General features: G+C 48.3%; 1 protein-coding gene across 4 annotated transcripts; it reads right to left on the bottom strand.

Moving 5' to 3' along the window:
* Position 1: 1 nt before the first annotated feature.
* Positions 2-14,029, bottom strand: Taf6l (TATA-box binding protein associated factor 6 like). 4 transcript variants are annotated; one of them, XM_052190618.1, is made up of 12 exons: positions 13,932-14,029; positions 12,821-12,875; positions 11,456-11,615; positions 10,942-11,028; positions 10,101-10,251; positions 9,911-9,961; positions 9,314-9,408; positions 6,145-6,219; positions 5,805-6,025; positions 5,402-5,534; positions 904-1,032; positions 2-807 (listed from the first exon to the last, which is right to left on the bottom strand). In XM_052190618.1, the coding sequence occupies exons 3-12, from the start codon at positions 11,600-11,602 to the stop codon at positions 46-48; spliced, it is 1,851 nt and encodes a 616-aa protein (XP_052046578.1). In that variant the 5' UTR covers positions 11,603-11,615; positions 12,821-12,875; positions 13,932-14,029; the 3' UTR covers positions 2-45. The 4 variants fall into 4 exon arrangements, with proteins under 4 accessions (XP_052046578.1, XP_052046591.1, XP_052046569.1 ...); XM_052190631.1 differs by lacking the exon at positions 13,932-14,029 and adding an exon at positions 13,516-13,654; XM_052190609.1 differs by lacking the exon at positions 12,821-12,875 and having other exon boundaries at positions 13,932-14,028.
* Positions 14,030-16,838: the final 2,809 nt, after the last annotated feature.

Genomic DNA, 16,838 nt, shown 5'->3' with positions numbered 1-16,838 from the left:
GTCACTTCCAGTGTGGCTTTATTCTCGGAGGCGCAGGCAGCCCCCTCACAGGGGCAGGTACAGCGAGTAGTCTGAGAGCGCCCAGCGGCGGGCGGGGCGGCCAGTGCGGCCGATCATGGGCAACTTCTGCACGTAGCGGGACGCGGGGCTGGGCCCGTAGGGGGCAGGAAAAGCAGTTTGAAAGAGGCGCCCGCGGCAGCGCCGCCCAGCCTGACGCCCCGCGATTATAAACCGGAAGTGTGGGGCGCCGCGGGGCGCGAAGCGGCTTTTCTGGAAGACGTCTCGCGTTCCCGCGCCGGGACCCTGCTGACGAGGACTGCCCCGCGCCCGGTGTACGCGCGGCAGCGGCCTGCTCTCCGAGGCAGCGTTGGAGGCGGCGAGGGTCCCACCGCATGGGCTTTCGTCGCCCTGAGGGCTGACCACGGCGCTGGCAGTCAGCTGCGGCATTTTCCGCACGGAATCCGGGGCAGCCGCAGGTTCCTTCTTGTCTCCGGGTGGTCGTGGGGCTGTGGGAGCAGGCTGGCCAGTGCCAAAGCGAGTGGCCAAGCTGTCACCAAAGAAGGAGTATAGCTCACGGTAGATGTCTGCCAGGGTCAAGGAAGAAGGGTCCTCTGGCCCCGCAACCCCTGACGACAGCGGGAGACCAGACCCAAACCCTGCTTCGGAGCTGCCTCCGGGGGGAGACTCTTGTAGGAGAAGGCTGTCCCAAGGCAGGTCCTCTGCAGGACGGTACCCTCTCCCGCCAAGGCCACCGCGGTTGGGCTCTGCTGCCTGAGCTTTCATCTTCAGTAGTCGCTCGACGGCCACCTGTAAACAAAGAGTCAGGAGGAACCTGGACCCCGGAGCATCTCAAAGTAACTACTAAGCTCCTGCAGGAAAGAGAAGGTGGGACTGGTAACTCACCAGAATTGCTCCATACACTTTGTGCCCATCTGCTTTGACCTGGGCATTAGATACAGAATAGTCATCCAGCACAGCCTGCAAGTTTGTCCAGTAAGTAGGCAGATGTGGGTAGAGGACTCGTTCCACTGCCTAGAATGGAAAGAAGGGATGCAGTTAAGCAGCCTTGCTCCATATGCCCTCAAAAAGATCCACTCGATTTTTGACAGGGCTCAGTCCTCTATTCCCTTCTTGAGATATCTGATGTCTCTGGGACCTACTGTATGTTTAAGCTTTTGGTAAGCATAAGGGATGCACACATACAAACACAGGCAATAAAAAAAGCCTTATTACTGGCTTTTACTACGAGCTATTTAGGCATAATTAAATCATTACGACACAAAAATTGTTTGCAGACTGCTAGTAAATACAATCAGTAAGGTAGTGGCGTTTTCATTAGAGAAATTAGACCACACACATAAAAACAATACTGGGATCCCAATCTGGGCCTTGAATTCATGAGAATCCCCTTTCTTTAGTTTCCCAAACTCTGGGATTATAGGCAGTGTACTTTGTACACATGACTTTGACTGTACATTTTTAAACTGTGTAGTCAGCTGGGGGCAAAGTATGACTAAACAAAGATGAAGCCGGGTGTGGTGGCGCACACCTGTAATCCCAGCACTTGGGAGGCAGAGGCAGGTGGATTTCTGAGTTCGAGGCCAGCCTGGTCTACAGAGTGAATTCCAGGACAGCCAGGACTACACAGAGAAACCCTGTCTCAAAAAAAAAAAACGAGAAAAAAAACAAAAACAAAGATGATGACATTAGAGGCTTTGACATATAAGGTAGACTTGGATCACTCATCCAGAGCATGAACATTTGAAAATTCTGATCAACTGTCAAACTCCTTGTAAAAATGTTAAAAGAAATAGGAATTACATTTTAGTTACTATAAAGACACCAAAACATCCTGCCAAAATTTACAGACATTAATATACACTCAGAAGCCGGGCAGTGGTGGCACATGCCTTTAATCCCAGCACTTGGGAGGCAGAGGCAGGCAGATTTCTGAGTTCGAGGCCAGCCTGGTCTACAGAGTGAGTTCCAGGACAGCCAGGGCTACACAGAGAAACCCTGTCTCAGAAAGAAAAAAAAAGATACACACTCAGAAAAGCTGTCTTAGCAGCAACCATCCTCCAGAGAGGGTTATTGTTCCATAGTCAATACCACAAGCCACAATTCCCAAGCCGCCTTGCCCACCAATGCCAGATTTCCTCCAAGCGATGAGACAATCAAGGAGTACAGGGTGACTGAGCTGAGGGAACCCAACAACCCAGTTGTGAGGACCACTGTGATCAACATGTCCAGAGAGGTCTCTGCCTGACCATGTGGTCTGGTCTCTGTTCAATCCTTTTCTTCAACGCCTGCTGCCTGGGCTTCATTGCCTATGCCTACTATGTGAAGTCCAGGGACAGGAAGATGGGGTTGATGTGACTGGGAACCCAGGCCTGCACCTCCACGGCCAAGTGCCTAAACATCAGCTTCCTGATCTTCAGCATCCTAATGGTCATTATCTGCATCATTATTTTCTCTACCACCTCCGTGGTAGTCTTTCAATAGTTTTTCACAGAGAATGCCATGTTCTGGATTCTAGCTGGCCTGCGTTCCACGGTCTGCATCTGGCCCTCTCCTGGCTGAGGCCTTGACCCTTTACAATATGCATATGCAAATGTCCACAGTGGGTTCAATGAAGTGCACTTGGTGGAAAAAAAGAAAAAGAAAAAGAAGCTATCTTAACTAGGCAGTGGTGCTGCATGCCTTTAATCCCAGCACTTGGGAGGCAGAGGCAGGCAGATTTCTGAGTTTGAGGCCAGCCTGGTCTTCAGAGTGAGTTCCAGCCAGCCAGGGCTATACTGAGAAACCTTCCAAAAAAAAAAAAAAAAAAAAGAGAGAGAGAAAGAAAAAGAAGCTACCTAATCTTGTAACAGTAAATCAGCTAGATTTTGAGTTGCAGGTCTGTAACTCTAGCATTCAGGGGCTTAATTCCAGATTTGAGGCCAGCCTGACTTCACTTTAAGTCCCTGTTTTTGTTTTTAAAAAGCCGAACACAGTAGCTTAAGCCTTTAATCCCACCATTTAGGGGGTAGGAGTAGGGGATGGGAAAGGTAGCACAGAGGAGGCAATTGAATCTCTTGAGTTCTTGAAGCTAGCCTGGTCCACAGAGCCAGTTTAGGTCAGCTAGGGCTACACAGAGAAAGCCTGTTTGGAAAACCAATAGTAAAGGGCTAGAGATATTACTCAGTGGTAAGAGCATTGGCTGTTCTTGCAGAGGACTTCGGTCAATTCCCAGCAACTATGAAGCAGCTCCCAACTGGAGTTCAAAGGGACTAATGCCCTCACACAGACATATATGTAGGAAAAACACCAATGCACATAAAAAATAAGATCATTTTTTTATAAAAGTTACTAATAAGACAAAACAACAAAAGGCATTTGAGGGGGCCCAGCAAGATGGTTCACTGTGTAAATATACTTGCTGTATGTATAAGCCTTGTGACCTGTGTTCAATTCCCTGAACCGGAGTAAAATTAAGAAGCTCACTCTCCACACGCATTACAGCATGCATGCCTCTGCACACACCATGCACCTATGTAATAATAATGATGCAGTGATGGTTTTTTTCAAAGGAGCTGAGATGTAGCTGGGTTGGTTGAGTGGGTAGCTAACATGCTCTAAGCCGTAGATCTGATCCCAGCACTGCATAAACTAGATGTGAAGGTGCTTGCTTCTAACCTAGCATGCCAGCACCTAGGAGGGGGAGAGTCAAGGTCACCAACTACAAAGCAAGTCCAAGGCCAGCCTGGAATAAATCAGCAACACACATATGTCCAGTTCAATCCAACAGAAAGTTTGTTCCTTTTTTTTTCTTGTTCCCACCCCTGCCCCTCCACCCCCACCCCAGGCAGGAGTTTAACTTCAAATTTAGGGGCAAATTTAATTGCAAATTTAGGTTTCCTCCTAAGTCCTAGGTTGTTTGTTTGTTTAAAAAAATCCAGGCATTAAGGCTCAAATCCTTAATCCCAAAAGTGGAGGTAGGTGGTCAGGGGCTGAGGAAGGATTCTCAGTATAAACCTGGCTGTCCTAGAGCTCGCTCTGTAGAATGAACAGGCCAGCCTCAAACTCCGAGATTTGCCTGCTTCTCCTGGGATTAAAGTCATATGGCAAAATGCTTCTTCTTTTGAGGGGGGATTGTTTTTTGGTTTGTCTCTTATTTTTAGATACTTCTTCTCACTCCTTCATTAACTCCCTCCCTCCCCACCCCTACACCACCCCCCTGCCTGCCCACTTTGAGGGCCCTACCCTTGCCTGCTTAGCTCAATGACATGGCTTTTTGTTTCTTCTTTCCTCCAATCTCCACCTCTGGGCAGCTTCTTAGATTTACACCTTGCCAGCCCAGCCCTAAGATGTTTTCTTTTAAACTCTACTAAAATTGTCCCTGAGCTTAAAACATACACACCAAGTATATTTCTTTTTTTTCTTTTTTTTTTTTTTTCTTGGTTTTTTGGATTTTTTGAGACGGGGTTTCTCTGTGTAGCCCTGGCTGTCCTGGAACTCACTCTGTAGACCAGGCTGGCCTCGAACGCAGAAATCCACCTGCCTCTGCCTCCCAGAGTGCTGGGATTACAGGCGTGCACCACCACCGCCAGGCTTACCAACTATATTTCTGAATACCAACAAGGGCCAACCCCAAGAAGACACCACTACAGCAGCATCACAGCAAGGATTTAGGAAGAAGCATAACAAAAGGGATGGGGTGGGGGATGGTGCAGAGCACACTGGCCAAGGTCAACAAGACCCATCTTTTGACAGCCAACACTGCAGAAATAAAGTGTGTTAGTTCTCCTTAGAGCAATTATGAAAGCACCCTAAGATTGTGAGGACTTTAAAAAATGGAAATATGACACAGTCAAGATCACTTGATATTTCCCTGAGACCTTTTTAAAAATAAATACATTCAAAATGAAATAAATAGAATTATTCCAAGCATCAAATGGTAGCTCAGTAGACATAGTTGTATTAACAGAATTAAGACACGTAATGGTCTGATGGCTTCTATGGATGCTACGTTTCTATTTGCTGTAAAATACACAACAGAAACTGATGCTATGTGGTGCCTAAAGCAGGAGGACCATAAACTGATGAAGGCTAGTAAGGGTTATAAAACAAGCACTGTCTCAAATAAATGAAAACCCAAAGAGAAAGGAGAAAAACAAAGAAACTGAGGGTATTTCTTAGCATGATGTTATGAAATGGGCAGGAATTTCAAAAAAAATATTGTGAAGGGATAACACATTTACATATAGTCGGGGAAGGTTAGAGTAAACCAGGCCTAAGGCAAGGTCTCAACATGGCAGCATCAAACACATACCACTTTTACATAAAATACACAGGAATGAATGATAGTTTTCTAACACTTATAGCCACTCTCAAAGACCTGCGAGAAAGCCAGAGTCCTCACCTTCCAGCCTAGTGCGTGCAGCCCTACCACTGCCCCATAGTGAGAACAGAGAGGCCGAACAGGGTCTGTCAGGACCTTCTGCAGGGAGAGCAAAATCTGCTGATAGAGGCCACTGACAAGGTCTCCATGAGTCCTGTGGGAGCAAGAGCCAGGAAAGAATGAAGTACCACATACAAGGAGACGAACAGTCCTAGACTTTCCGTCTGACACAGGCTGCCAGGTGTGACTGACCCAGGATCCAAGGGACAAAAGTCTACATTTGTAACTGTGCCTCGGCATGCCAGCTAGGGGGTTCTAAGGATAAGTTCCACACTTAGGGCAGAGGCTTCATACAGCTCCCTACCGCAACCCATCAACCCTGTAAGCTATCCCTCCCTCTGCTCAGCCTGAGCCCAGTGGCTACCAGAAGATGTGGCTGAGTAGAAGGGCTGCCCCATCTCGCAGAGTCCAGTGGTCATTCAAAGGGTTGATGGAGGCGGCCAGTGGCTCCAAGACACAGTAAAGCACGCTGCCCACCAGGGATCGGACATAGGGCCCCAAGCACAGGTGTGGGTTCCGGATCAGGCTCCGCGCCACCTGCAGTAGTCGGTGCAGCTGCTCCAGGTCGTGGCTTACAGACTTTACCTGTTGGCAGGAGCGGGTGGCTTAGGGAGACAAGGAGAGACAGGAGCTTGCAATTCTGATACCATCTGCTATGAGCCCTAAACAGAAGGGTCACCTTTGCTGGAGAATGAATCACTTACCCCACTGACCACATAAACGAAGTACGGCAGGAGTGCTGCGATCTTGGAGTTTGTCTGCAGGTCCTGGAGGGCGACCTGAAAGGAACCACCTCAATAAAGGAAAAGCCACCACTCTGGAGGCTAGCTTAGGAGCCATGTGTTTGCATCTTAAATGTTCATGCCCGGATTCAGAACTTCCACAGGTTTTAACCTTAGGAAACACAGACAAGAACAGTACTGTCTGTTTACAAAAAAATAAGTGAACCCAAGGCTAGGTGTGGCACAGGAGGCAGGTAGAGGAGCAGCCTAAAGCTACAAGACCCTCTTTCCAGATGAAAAAAGGTGGAGACAGTGAGTGTTTGGTTTGGTAAAAACACACACTGAACAAGGCCATCAACCGAAATTCTAATCTCAGAAACCATGAAAAAGTAGAAGAGAGCTAACAAGTGTTTTCAGGAGACGTGGTTTCTCTGTGTAACAGCCCTAGCTGTCCTGGAGTTCACAGAGATCTGCCTCCCAAGTGCTAGAACTAAGGGCATGTGCCGCCACCACCACCATGCTCAAAGTGGTTTTTCTTACCTTCACACAAGTGCCATAGCATGTACAGGCATGTGAGCAATTGTTTTTTGTTTGTTTGAGGCAGGATCTGATGTAGACTGCCCTTTAATGATGTAGCTGAGGACAACCTTGAGCTTCTGATGGCCCTGCTTCCCATTTCCTAAGTGCTAGGATGACTGGTGATCACCACCATGCCTAGTTATTCAGCATATTTTTAACTAAGAAAAAGCTGTAGGTTTGGCTGTGGCTGAACCCTGTAAAGCTCTGCACTTGAGAGCTGAGACATGGGCTGGAGAGGTGGCTCAGCGTTTAAGAGCACTGACTGTTCTTCCAGAGGTTCTGCGTTCAATTCCCAGCAACCACATGGTGGCTCGCAACCATCCGTAATGAGATCTGACGCCCTCTTCTAGTGTGAAGACTACAGTGTACTTATGTATAACAATAAATAAATCTTACAAAGAAAATAAAAAAATAAAAGAGAGAGAGAGAGAGAGAGAGAGAGAGAGAGAGAGAGAGAGGCTGAGACATGAAGATTGCTGCACTGAGCTACCACAGTGAATTTCAGGCCAAGGGTTCCACTGCAAGACTGAGATTAACCCTTGTCCAAACAAAACAAAATCCAAGGAACAAAAGATAAACTGTAAAACCAGGTATTGCTGGGTGGTGGTGGCACACGCCTGTAGTCCCAGCACTCTGGGAGGCAGAGGCAGGTGGATTTCTAAGTTTGAGGCCAGCCTAGTCTACAGAGTGAGCTCCAGGTCAGCCAGGACTATACAGAGAAACCCTGTCTCGGAAAGAAACAAATCCAAAAAACCAAAAAACAAAACAAAACAAAACAAAAAAAAGCCAGGTATCACTTACATTGACATTAAAGTAATAGCAACTTGTAATAGAAACAACACATGAGTGAGTGAGCAGAAGACTACTTTTATATTGTAAGTAGCTGCGGCTGGGCAGTGGTGGCGCATGCCTGTAATCCCAGCACTTGGGTAGCAGAGGCAGGTGGATTTCTGAGCTCGAAGCCAGCCTGGTCTACAGAGTGAGTTCCAGGACAGCCAGGGCTACAAAGAGAAACCCTGTCTCAAAAAAACAAAACAAAAAAAAAGTAGCTCCATAGTAAATACACACTGGTATTACTTTTATAGGCAGAAGACACCTATTACAGTAAAAACAAAACAAAACTTCAGGGCTGGAAAGATGGCTCAGCAGCAGGTAAGAGCAACTGCTGTTCTTACAGAGCACCAGGGTTCAATTCCCAGCAGTTGTAGGGGACACACTCCCTCTTCTGACCTCCGGGGGCACTGGACAAAGATGATGCACTTACATGCATGCAGGCAAAACATTCATACACATCAACTAAAAAAAAAAAAAAAAAAAAAAAAAAAAAAACCAGTTCTTTAAAAAAACTGAAAAGCAGCTAGGTGATTAATCACCACATTTAGGAGGCAAAGGTAGGAGTATCTCTGTGAGTTCAAGGTCAGCCTTGTCTACAGAGCAGCTTTTAAGACAACCAAGAAACAACAACAACAAAAATCCTGAAAAAAAACAAAGGAACAAACAGTTGGGCATGGTGGTTCCTTTAATCCTGGCGCTCCAGGGAAGGAGGCAGGCAGATCTCCAGTTCATGGTCAGCTGAGCCTACAGAGAGAGTTCCAGGCCAATCTGCATAGAGAGACCCTGTCTCAAAAACCATAAACCAACCTAAGAAACCCACTTCATCCCTAAGCTGCTATGACCTGGCCCCTCCAAGCCCTCTAGACAAGGCTCTGAACATGAGACGGGGCTTAGCTTCCAGGCCCACAGCTGCTAGCCACAGGTGCCTAAGAAGCAAAGCAAAAGGGAAGTTTTTGTTTCCTTGGGTTTTGTTGTCCACTGAGGCAGGATCTTACAAAGTACCCACAACCCAGCCTCACACTTACAATCTTCCAACCAGTGCTGACATCTTAAGCCCATGCCACCACACCTGCTCCTGAGTGCCGGGACCAGTCCAGGCTTTGGCACATGCTAGTTAATGTGATGGGTAGCCCACTAGCCGAGTTCTGGGCATAGAAACATGCTGGCAATGCTCCGAGTTGTTTAAGCAAAATAGCACCAGCTAGATATGTGAAGGTGGAAGATCTAAACCACACAGAAAGGTGACACGACTGAGCAAACCACAGCCCTCATCTGGCCATGAGCAGAAGAAAGACCATGGGTGGTATTCAAAGGTTAAACCAATTGCAGCTACTACCAGCCCAGGAACTAAGTCTGTAGAACATGCCAGGCTGGGCACCTACGGGCACCTGACCTGGACCTCTATTTCTTCTCCTTTCCTTACCAAGCCAGATAAATAAATGGCTGAATTGGTTCCAGATCAATGGACACCCAAAAAAAGGAATCCAAATGAAGGTGTGGGGACATAATCATTAACACCTGTTGTGCTGCCCACTGCCCAAGGAAGAAGGGTTTCTATTCTTCTAGCACAAAGGAGTCAGGACTGGCATAGCAGGAGACCACTCAGAGCGCACACACCACTGGAGAACAGGTTCCACCACAGTATCTAGTTCGCCTCTGGAGGACAGGAACCAGAAAGCTCAAAGTATCTCAAGATTGAAAACTTGGACTTCATGTCTAGTCAGGCTCACTCTTTCACCTTCATCAGCTGTGGGTCATCGCCCAGTACAGCCCGTGTCACTTGCTGGTAGTATTTGAGCAGGTCATCTGTCAGTGAAGACACTGCACTGGGCACTGTGAGGAGACAGGAAGGAAGTGGTCACAGATGGAAGGACAGCTTTCTGGAGGCTGCTGCCCTCCGACTAGAACTACACCCACCCACAAGGAACCCATTTTCAAGCAGAACAAGCAGGCCCAGGCTCCAGCTGCACTCTGATGAGGTAGGTGCTGTGGGTCTCTGCTCTATCTCCTCCCACCCACGCTCTACCCCAGATCCCTGCTCAGTTCTCCAGCCTCCAGTGGACAGGCCTCAGGCTCTCCGATGCTCTGCCCAGCGTACCCTGGAAGTAGGATACATCTTGGGGACCTCAGCATGCAACTCAGCCTTCTGTCTTGACCTCCAAAATACTGAGTAGTAGGGTCAGGGTTCTACATGTAACCACAAGCCTTCTGGGCAGGGACCTGTGTCCCTTTAGAACACAGCACACACCCATGAGATGCAGACCAAAATGCACAGCTGTAGGCCCCTCGCTCCTATAGAGCTCTTCCAAACAGTCTAGTATCCACACTGCCTTACCTGATCCCTGAGGTGCCAGGTTTCCTTTGCCATCCAGATAGGAAACATGAACTAGAATTAGATGATATAGATGGATGTCAGTTGGGATTTTACCCATCCAAATTCTACCCTACTTGAAAGTTGTGGCCCAGCAGCACCACTCAGACCACCCAGTTCCTGTCCTAATCCCAAGATGGACCCCAGCAGCCACCTCGGACAGCTGTCTCTGCACAGCCCTTGGGGATGTTGGTGGCCAGTGCCAGCTCCACCAGGTTCACTTCTCGATCCTCAGGAAAGTAGAGTTCACCCTCCCTTGCGGGGCGCAAGGGCAATGCCTCCTGGGATCCATAGCCACACACAGCCTGAGGAAAAAGAGAATCGACAAGCAGAGTGATTCAGTGAAGGAAAAAGAGTCAGGATTCGGCTCCCCTGATCTGGGGCAGGAAGCCTATGTTGGAAGTAGTCCGTATGTCTCCAGCAGCTAGAGAGGCCTGGGGTCAGAGCTGTCTATGGTTCCCTGGGCCAAAGTGGCATGTTGCTGTTAAGGGTTCTGTGCCCCACTGCTAAGGCACCAGTCTCGCCTGTTCACACCCAAACAATTCTCAAGACATACTACCTTCCTGCCTCAACATCCCCATGTTTCTTCAGGCTGTTTCCTTACCCAAAATGCTTTTCTATTTCTTTCTTTCTTTCTTTCTTTCTTTCTTTCTTTCTTTCTTTCTTTCTTTCTTTCTTTCCTTTTTTTTTTTTTTTTTTTTTTTTTTTGGTTTTTCAAGACAGTGTTTCTCTGTGTAGCCCTGGCTGCCTTTCTATTCCTTCAAGTTCATTTTCCTCAGCACTTTTTAAGGCTTGCCTCAAGCCTGGCTCTTCTTTGAAACTTTCCCCAACCTCCAGAAACCCACAGGCCTTTCCACTCTTCGGGCCCAGCACCTGGCCTGCTGCATTTTTTGCATATGTGTTTGTCCCCGTACCTCACCACACTGCCATCCCTGATCTGAACAGGAGAGGTGGCTTCATGTCCCCTGGGCCCTGTACAGCCCTGCTCCACTGACCTCCACACTGCTCCACCTGAGAGCCCTGTTGAAGTCCTCCACAGTCAGCTTCCTCCGTTTGGTGTGCTTCATGAACTGAGAGCTATTCTGGGAGGGGAGGAACAGGATCCAGAATCAGGGGGCAGGAAGCAGATGTGGGAACCCCCAAGGGGAATGGGCTAGACTGAAAAGGCAAAGAGAACCCCAGAAATCAGAAAGGCCGCATCTCCAACTCTGCTTCTGCACAGTCCCAGCGGTGTGCCTCAGTGTCTCATGTGCAGAATGTCACTATCCATCTGTTCTGCCGAGGCAGCAGGACACTGTGAGAACGTGTCATGAGAAAGTGCCCAGCAAGTGTTTTCTTGTCTAGATGCCTCACTGGTTAGAAAGAGACTCTTTAAAAGGCACTGGCCTAGACTGTCTCCTGTCCTCAAAGCACAAAGTATCTGACCTACGTCTGCTGAGCATGTGAGCGTGGGAAGGGGTAACAGGGAAGAACAAAGGGAGAAGGGGTGAGGGGAACTGAGCGGCACACCTGTGTGGCCTCTCTCAGACGGTAGCACACATCTTCAGCAAGCAGAGCGGCCACCTCGTCACTCAGCTCTAGCCCTGCGCTCTCTGCCATGAGCCGGACTGACTCCCGAGGGATCTCCACAAACCTCCTCTCTTCTCTTTCCGACATGGCCCCGGTGGAGCTGCAAGGGGAAAAGGAAGGTTGAAAAGCTGCCCAGCGTCTCTGAGATTCCTCCAGTGGTGAAGCAGGCAAGACCACTGCAACCAGGCCTGCTCATCTTGCTTTCTAAGCCACGAGGAGGGGGCCCAGAGGCTCAGACGACCCTGGTCCAAGATGACCCACCTAGGAATGCTCCCAGGACCCAGCAGGGGTTCATCATTCTTTATCTCCAGAAGCAGCGTGCAACCTACAGAGCCCACACAGTCATCCTACCAGTGATGCCTGTTGCTTTTGTAATAAAGAGAAACACTGGCCCATGCTGGGCTATGCGTGTGCCTCTCCAGCCTGTCTACAAAACCTTACTGCATCTCCGCCTGTGTTCCAGACTGCCACCCTCGGCCACCTGTTTCCTTATTTCAGGCTACTCTTTCCTGTTTGACACTGCCCCTTCTTTGTTCTCCCCAAATCTTTTTGACTCAGTGACTGATGTCATCACCAACTACCTCCTTCAGATTCCTGTTAGAATGTCAGGGAGGGGGGGGCTGGAGAAATGGCTCAGTGGTTAAGAGCACCGACTGCTCTTCTGAAGGTACTGAGTTCAAATCCCAGTAACCACATGGTGGCTCACAACCATCTGTAACAAGATCTGACACCCTCTGCTGGTGTGTCTAAAGACAGCTACAGTGTACTTACATATAATAAATAAATAAATCTTTAAAAAAAAAAAAAAAAGAATGTCAGGGAGGCCTTCTCAGATTGTATAATTGTCCTTGTCATTCGTCCTCAGTTATGATGCAGGAAGATGAATGATAGTTCAAAGTCCACCCTAACTATGAAGTAAGTTCAAGGTTACCCTAACAACTCAGGTGATCACAAAATAAAATGTAAAAAGAAGGCTGGAGCCCGGCAGGGGTGGCACACACTTTTAATCCCAGCACTCGGGATGCAAAGGCAGGTGGATCTCATGAGTTCAAGGCCAGCCTTCAACAGTAAGTTCCAGGACAGCCTGGGATACACAGAGAAATCTTATCCTGAAAGAAAAAAAAAAGTCTGGAGATCCAGCTCAGGGGCAGAGAGCTTTCCTAACACGTATGACACCTCGGGTTCAGAGTCTGTAACTACACCACACAATCAGTCCCGCTCTTGTTAAGGTGCTGGGGATCAGAACGCGGCTCCCCAGCTGACTGCAAGCTGCACGGCAGCAAAGACCATGGTCTGCATGCTCACCTTTGCGGCCCAGGCCTCCAGCCGGTCAGCAGCGCTATGCCCTCAGTAACACTTGCTGAAAAAGAAAGGAGAGTCGGTCTCTGTTTTCCAGACAACATCTATTTAGTCCTAGAACTCACTCTCTAGACCAGACTGACCTCCAATTCACGGAGACCTTCCTGCCTCTGCCCCCCAGCTCAGCCCTGAGTGTCAGTAGTTTGGGCCATGAATAGCTTCTTCTTCTTCTTTTTTAAAGATTTATTCACTTTTATGTGCACTGGTGTCTTGCCTGCATGCATGTCTGTGTGAGGGTGCCACGTCTCTTAGAACTGAAGTTACAGACAGTTGTGACTGGCCACGTGGGTACTGAGAATTGAACCTGGATCCTCCAAAAGAGTAGCCATCTCTCCAGCCTAGCTATTTTTCTAAACACACAAATGCCCGTGACTTCCAGATAGCAACATTCTATGACCCCATCCTAGCCTCACTAACAATGAGATATATAATTGTATACATTTGTCCATTTCACGAAGTCTTAGCTCAGAGAAATTACCTGAACTGTCCCAAGACCAAACACTAAGCACTGGGTAGATTGCAGGGTCTCAAACCACTGTTGTATTTCAACTCAGGATAATACATTCATGAGCAGTAGGCTTATGTTTGAACTAGGCCTGGCTTTGTAGCCCAAAGGTTTGAAGTCCCACCACTAGACTCACCACTGGATGAGTATGCTTCAGTTTGCCCATCTGTAAAATGGAAGCATTCAGTCTTGGCGCAAGTGGAAAGCCAGAAGAGAGTTTCTCTATTATGGACCCGTCTTGAGACCTCACAAAATCCGGTCTGTGACCAAAGTCTCCCACCCACTCTTTAGTCTCCTGTCCTGCACACACTCAGTTCCAAGTCCTCCTGACAAGGAGGCGTGGGAACCGACCTCCAAGGGCTTCTAGTTTGCGTATCCTCCCACCCACCTTCCTCTATCCCAGATCCAAAGGGTGTGGGGTCGAGTGGGGAGGTCAGGGGTTACAGAACTTGTGTCACGTGCTCAGGGAAGGGGCGGGGCCCGGCGGGCTGCGAGGCTGGTGAGCAGCCCACCGCGGGAAGCGATCCCTGGGTCCGGGCAGGACCTGCTCACCTGCGGACTACGGGGCTGGGACGGCGCCTGCTGGGGAGGCGGCAGCTGCTTCCACTCACCAGCTCACGGTAATTCCCTCTCTCCATGCCCAGGCTCCGCCCTCCATTCGCGGAGCCAATCGGTGGACGTCTACTGAGTTTTCCGCCCACCAAAGGGGCGTTCCAGCTCAAGATTGGTCAATGTGTATGTACGGGTAAAGGCACCAAGGCGTCGTTGGTCACGTGAGAGACGCTTCTTAAAGCAACAGCTCTTGTTGGTTAGCTAACAGGTGTGTGTGTTCCCTGGTTTACACTGGATTAAGAGTTCACCGCGTGAAACAAGCTGGCCTTGGACTCATAGGCCTTCCTCTGCTTCCAGAGTGCTGGGATCAAAAGTGTGTGCTACTATAGCCGGGCGGTGGTGGCGCACGCCTGTAATCCCAGCACTCTGGGAGGCAGAGGCAGGTGGATTTCTGAGTTCGAGGCCAGCCTGGTCTACAGAGTGAGTTCCAGGACAGCCAGGGCTATACAGAGAAACCCTGTCTCGAAAAAACCAAATCCAAAAAAAAAAAAAAAGAAAAAAAGAAAAGAAAAAGTGGGAGGATCAGAAGTTCAAGATTATCCTTGGCTACATATCAAGTTTAAGGCTAACCTGGGATAGAGGAAACCCTAAGAAAGTAAAATTTATTTACTGTGGTTTAGGTGATCAAACCTACAGCTTTGCATCCGATAGACAAATATTCTACCACTGAGCTGTATCCTCAGTGCTCTTTATAATTTATTTTTTATTGTTTTTTATATACACTGATTGTATTAGGGTTCTCTAGAGTCACAGAACTTATGGGCAGTCTCTATATAGTAAGAGAATTTGTTGATGACTTGCAGTCTGTAGTCCAACTCCCAACAATGGTCAGCAGCAGCTGTGAATGGAAGGTTAAGGATCTAGCAGTTGCTCAGTCCCACAAGGCAAGCAGAAGAAGAGAATGAATTTTCCTTCTTCCAATGTCCTTCTATAGGTCTCCAGCAGAAGGTGTGGCTCAAATTAAAGGGATGTACCACCACGCCTTTAATCCCAGATGACCTTGAGCTCAGAGATCTCCTTGCCTTCATCTTCTGGGATTCATAGCCACTGTGCCTCAAGATCTCCATGCCAAGATTCAGGTCAGAAACTTGTATCTCCCAACCTCAAGATCAGGATCATAGGTGAGCCTTCCAGTTCTGGATTGTAGTTCATTTCAGACATAGTCAAGTTGACAGCCAGGAATAGCCACTACACTGGTGTTACACTGCTGCTTTGACTATATGCGTGGGTGAAGGTGTCAGAGTCCCTGAACAGGAGTTACAGTTGTGAGCTGCCATGTGGGTGCTGAACCCTGAGAATTGAACCCTGATCTTCTGAAAGATCAGTAAGTGCTCTTAACATCTGCGCCATTTCTCCAGCCCCTAAAGAATAATTTTAATTTAAAATTTTAAGGATTTATTTTACATGTATGTTTTGCTGCATGTATATCTGTGCACTATGCATGTGCCTGGTGCCCAAGGAAGTCAGACGAGGGCATCAGATCCCCTGAGACTGGTGCTCTGGAAGAGCGAGTACTCTTAACTCCTGAGCCATCTCTCCAGCCCCAAGATTTATTTACTATTATTTTTTATTTGTAGGTATGTATGTGTGCACATGAGCACAGTCTGGCCTCAAGGAGGCCAGAGTAGCTGGATCCCTTGGAGATGGAGTGACAACAGGTGGTTATGAGGATAATTGAACTCAGGTCCTGTGCAAGAGCAGCAAGAGCTCTGACCCACTGAGCTCTCTCTCCCGCCCTTATTTTTTATTTTAATTCCAGAAAGGAGCTTCCTGCACCAGAACATAGCCATATACATCCACCCCTTTCTTTGACGTTTTGATCCTACTGCTGCTGCTGCTGCCTCTTGGAATAGAAAATCCTCTAGGACTAAGTTAAAAAAGCCAGATGGATGGAACTGGGGTTGCCATGGCAACACCACCTGAGGCCAGTGACCCTGCTGAGTGTCTCCCAGGGATACTGGCATTTGCTGTGGTTTTCATGCTTGAACACTGAAGCGTCTGTCCACCTGTGAAGGAGAGGCCATTCCCAGAGGTCTTAATTTATCAGCTCAGTCAGTAGCATTTGGGCTGCTCACATTTATGTGTCTGGATAACCACAGGCCACTTGGAGGCTGGAGAGGATGGAAGAAGGCCCAGACCTGGTCGGGGACTATCAGGTCTAGTAAAGCCATATATAATCTGTCTGGGGTTTATTTACTCCCAACTGGGGCAGAGGCAGGTGCTCAGGAAGACAGTAATGAGATCAACATTACCACAGGAAAAAAAGTGGCTAGTATGGATGCCATCTGGGATGGATCACTGTTCCACCCTCAGAACACAACTACCATACCGTTAAAAGTGGCCGAGCTCAGGGGAAAGGCCCCTACTGCCTCTGAGCAGAAGAGGGCAACCTTAGCAAGCCCCACGTACCCTTTATCTTAAGGCATTCTGTTACATACAAAGAATTCTACTCTTTAATGAGCAGATTTACACTTTCAGAGGTTTGATCTCTAATTGCACATGCCTGAGACAGATGGCCAGTCTCAAGGACAGGCATCCCACACTGAAAGTTAGTCCTCAGCAGTATGTCATGTCACCTAGGCAACCAAGTAGGAGCTTACACAGGTGTCAGACCTAAGAAATTCCACTTCACCCTGTTAAGAGCGTTTCTTCCCTCCCTTTCTCTCCAATTAGCATTGGGGCCACGTTGTAGCAGATGGAACCTAACTTCAGACTTCCCTACTTCCAACTTTAAAAGATCAAAGCCAGGCTCAGTGGTAGCACAGGTCGAAGTCAGAAGCCAGAAAAATCTCTGTGATTCCCAGGCCCCACCAGCACCACAGAGTGAGACCCCGTCTAGCAAATGGA

This window comes from Apodemus sylvaticus, chromosome 1 (genome assembly GCF_947179515.1).
Source record: "Apodemus sylvaticus chromosome 1, mApoSyl1.1, whole genome shotgun sequence".
Taxonomy (NCBI): Eukaryota; Metazoa; Chordata; class Mammalia; order Rodentia; family Muridae; genus Apodemus; species Apodemus sylvaticus.
This window is presented reverse-complemented; position numbering and strand designations above follow the sequence as displayed.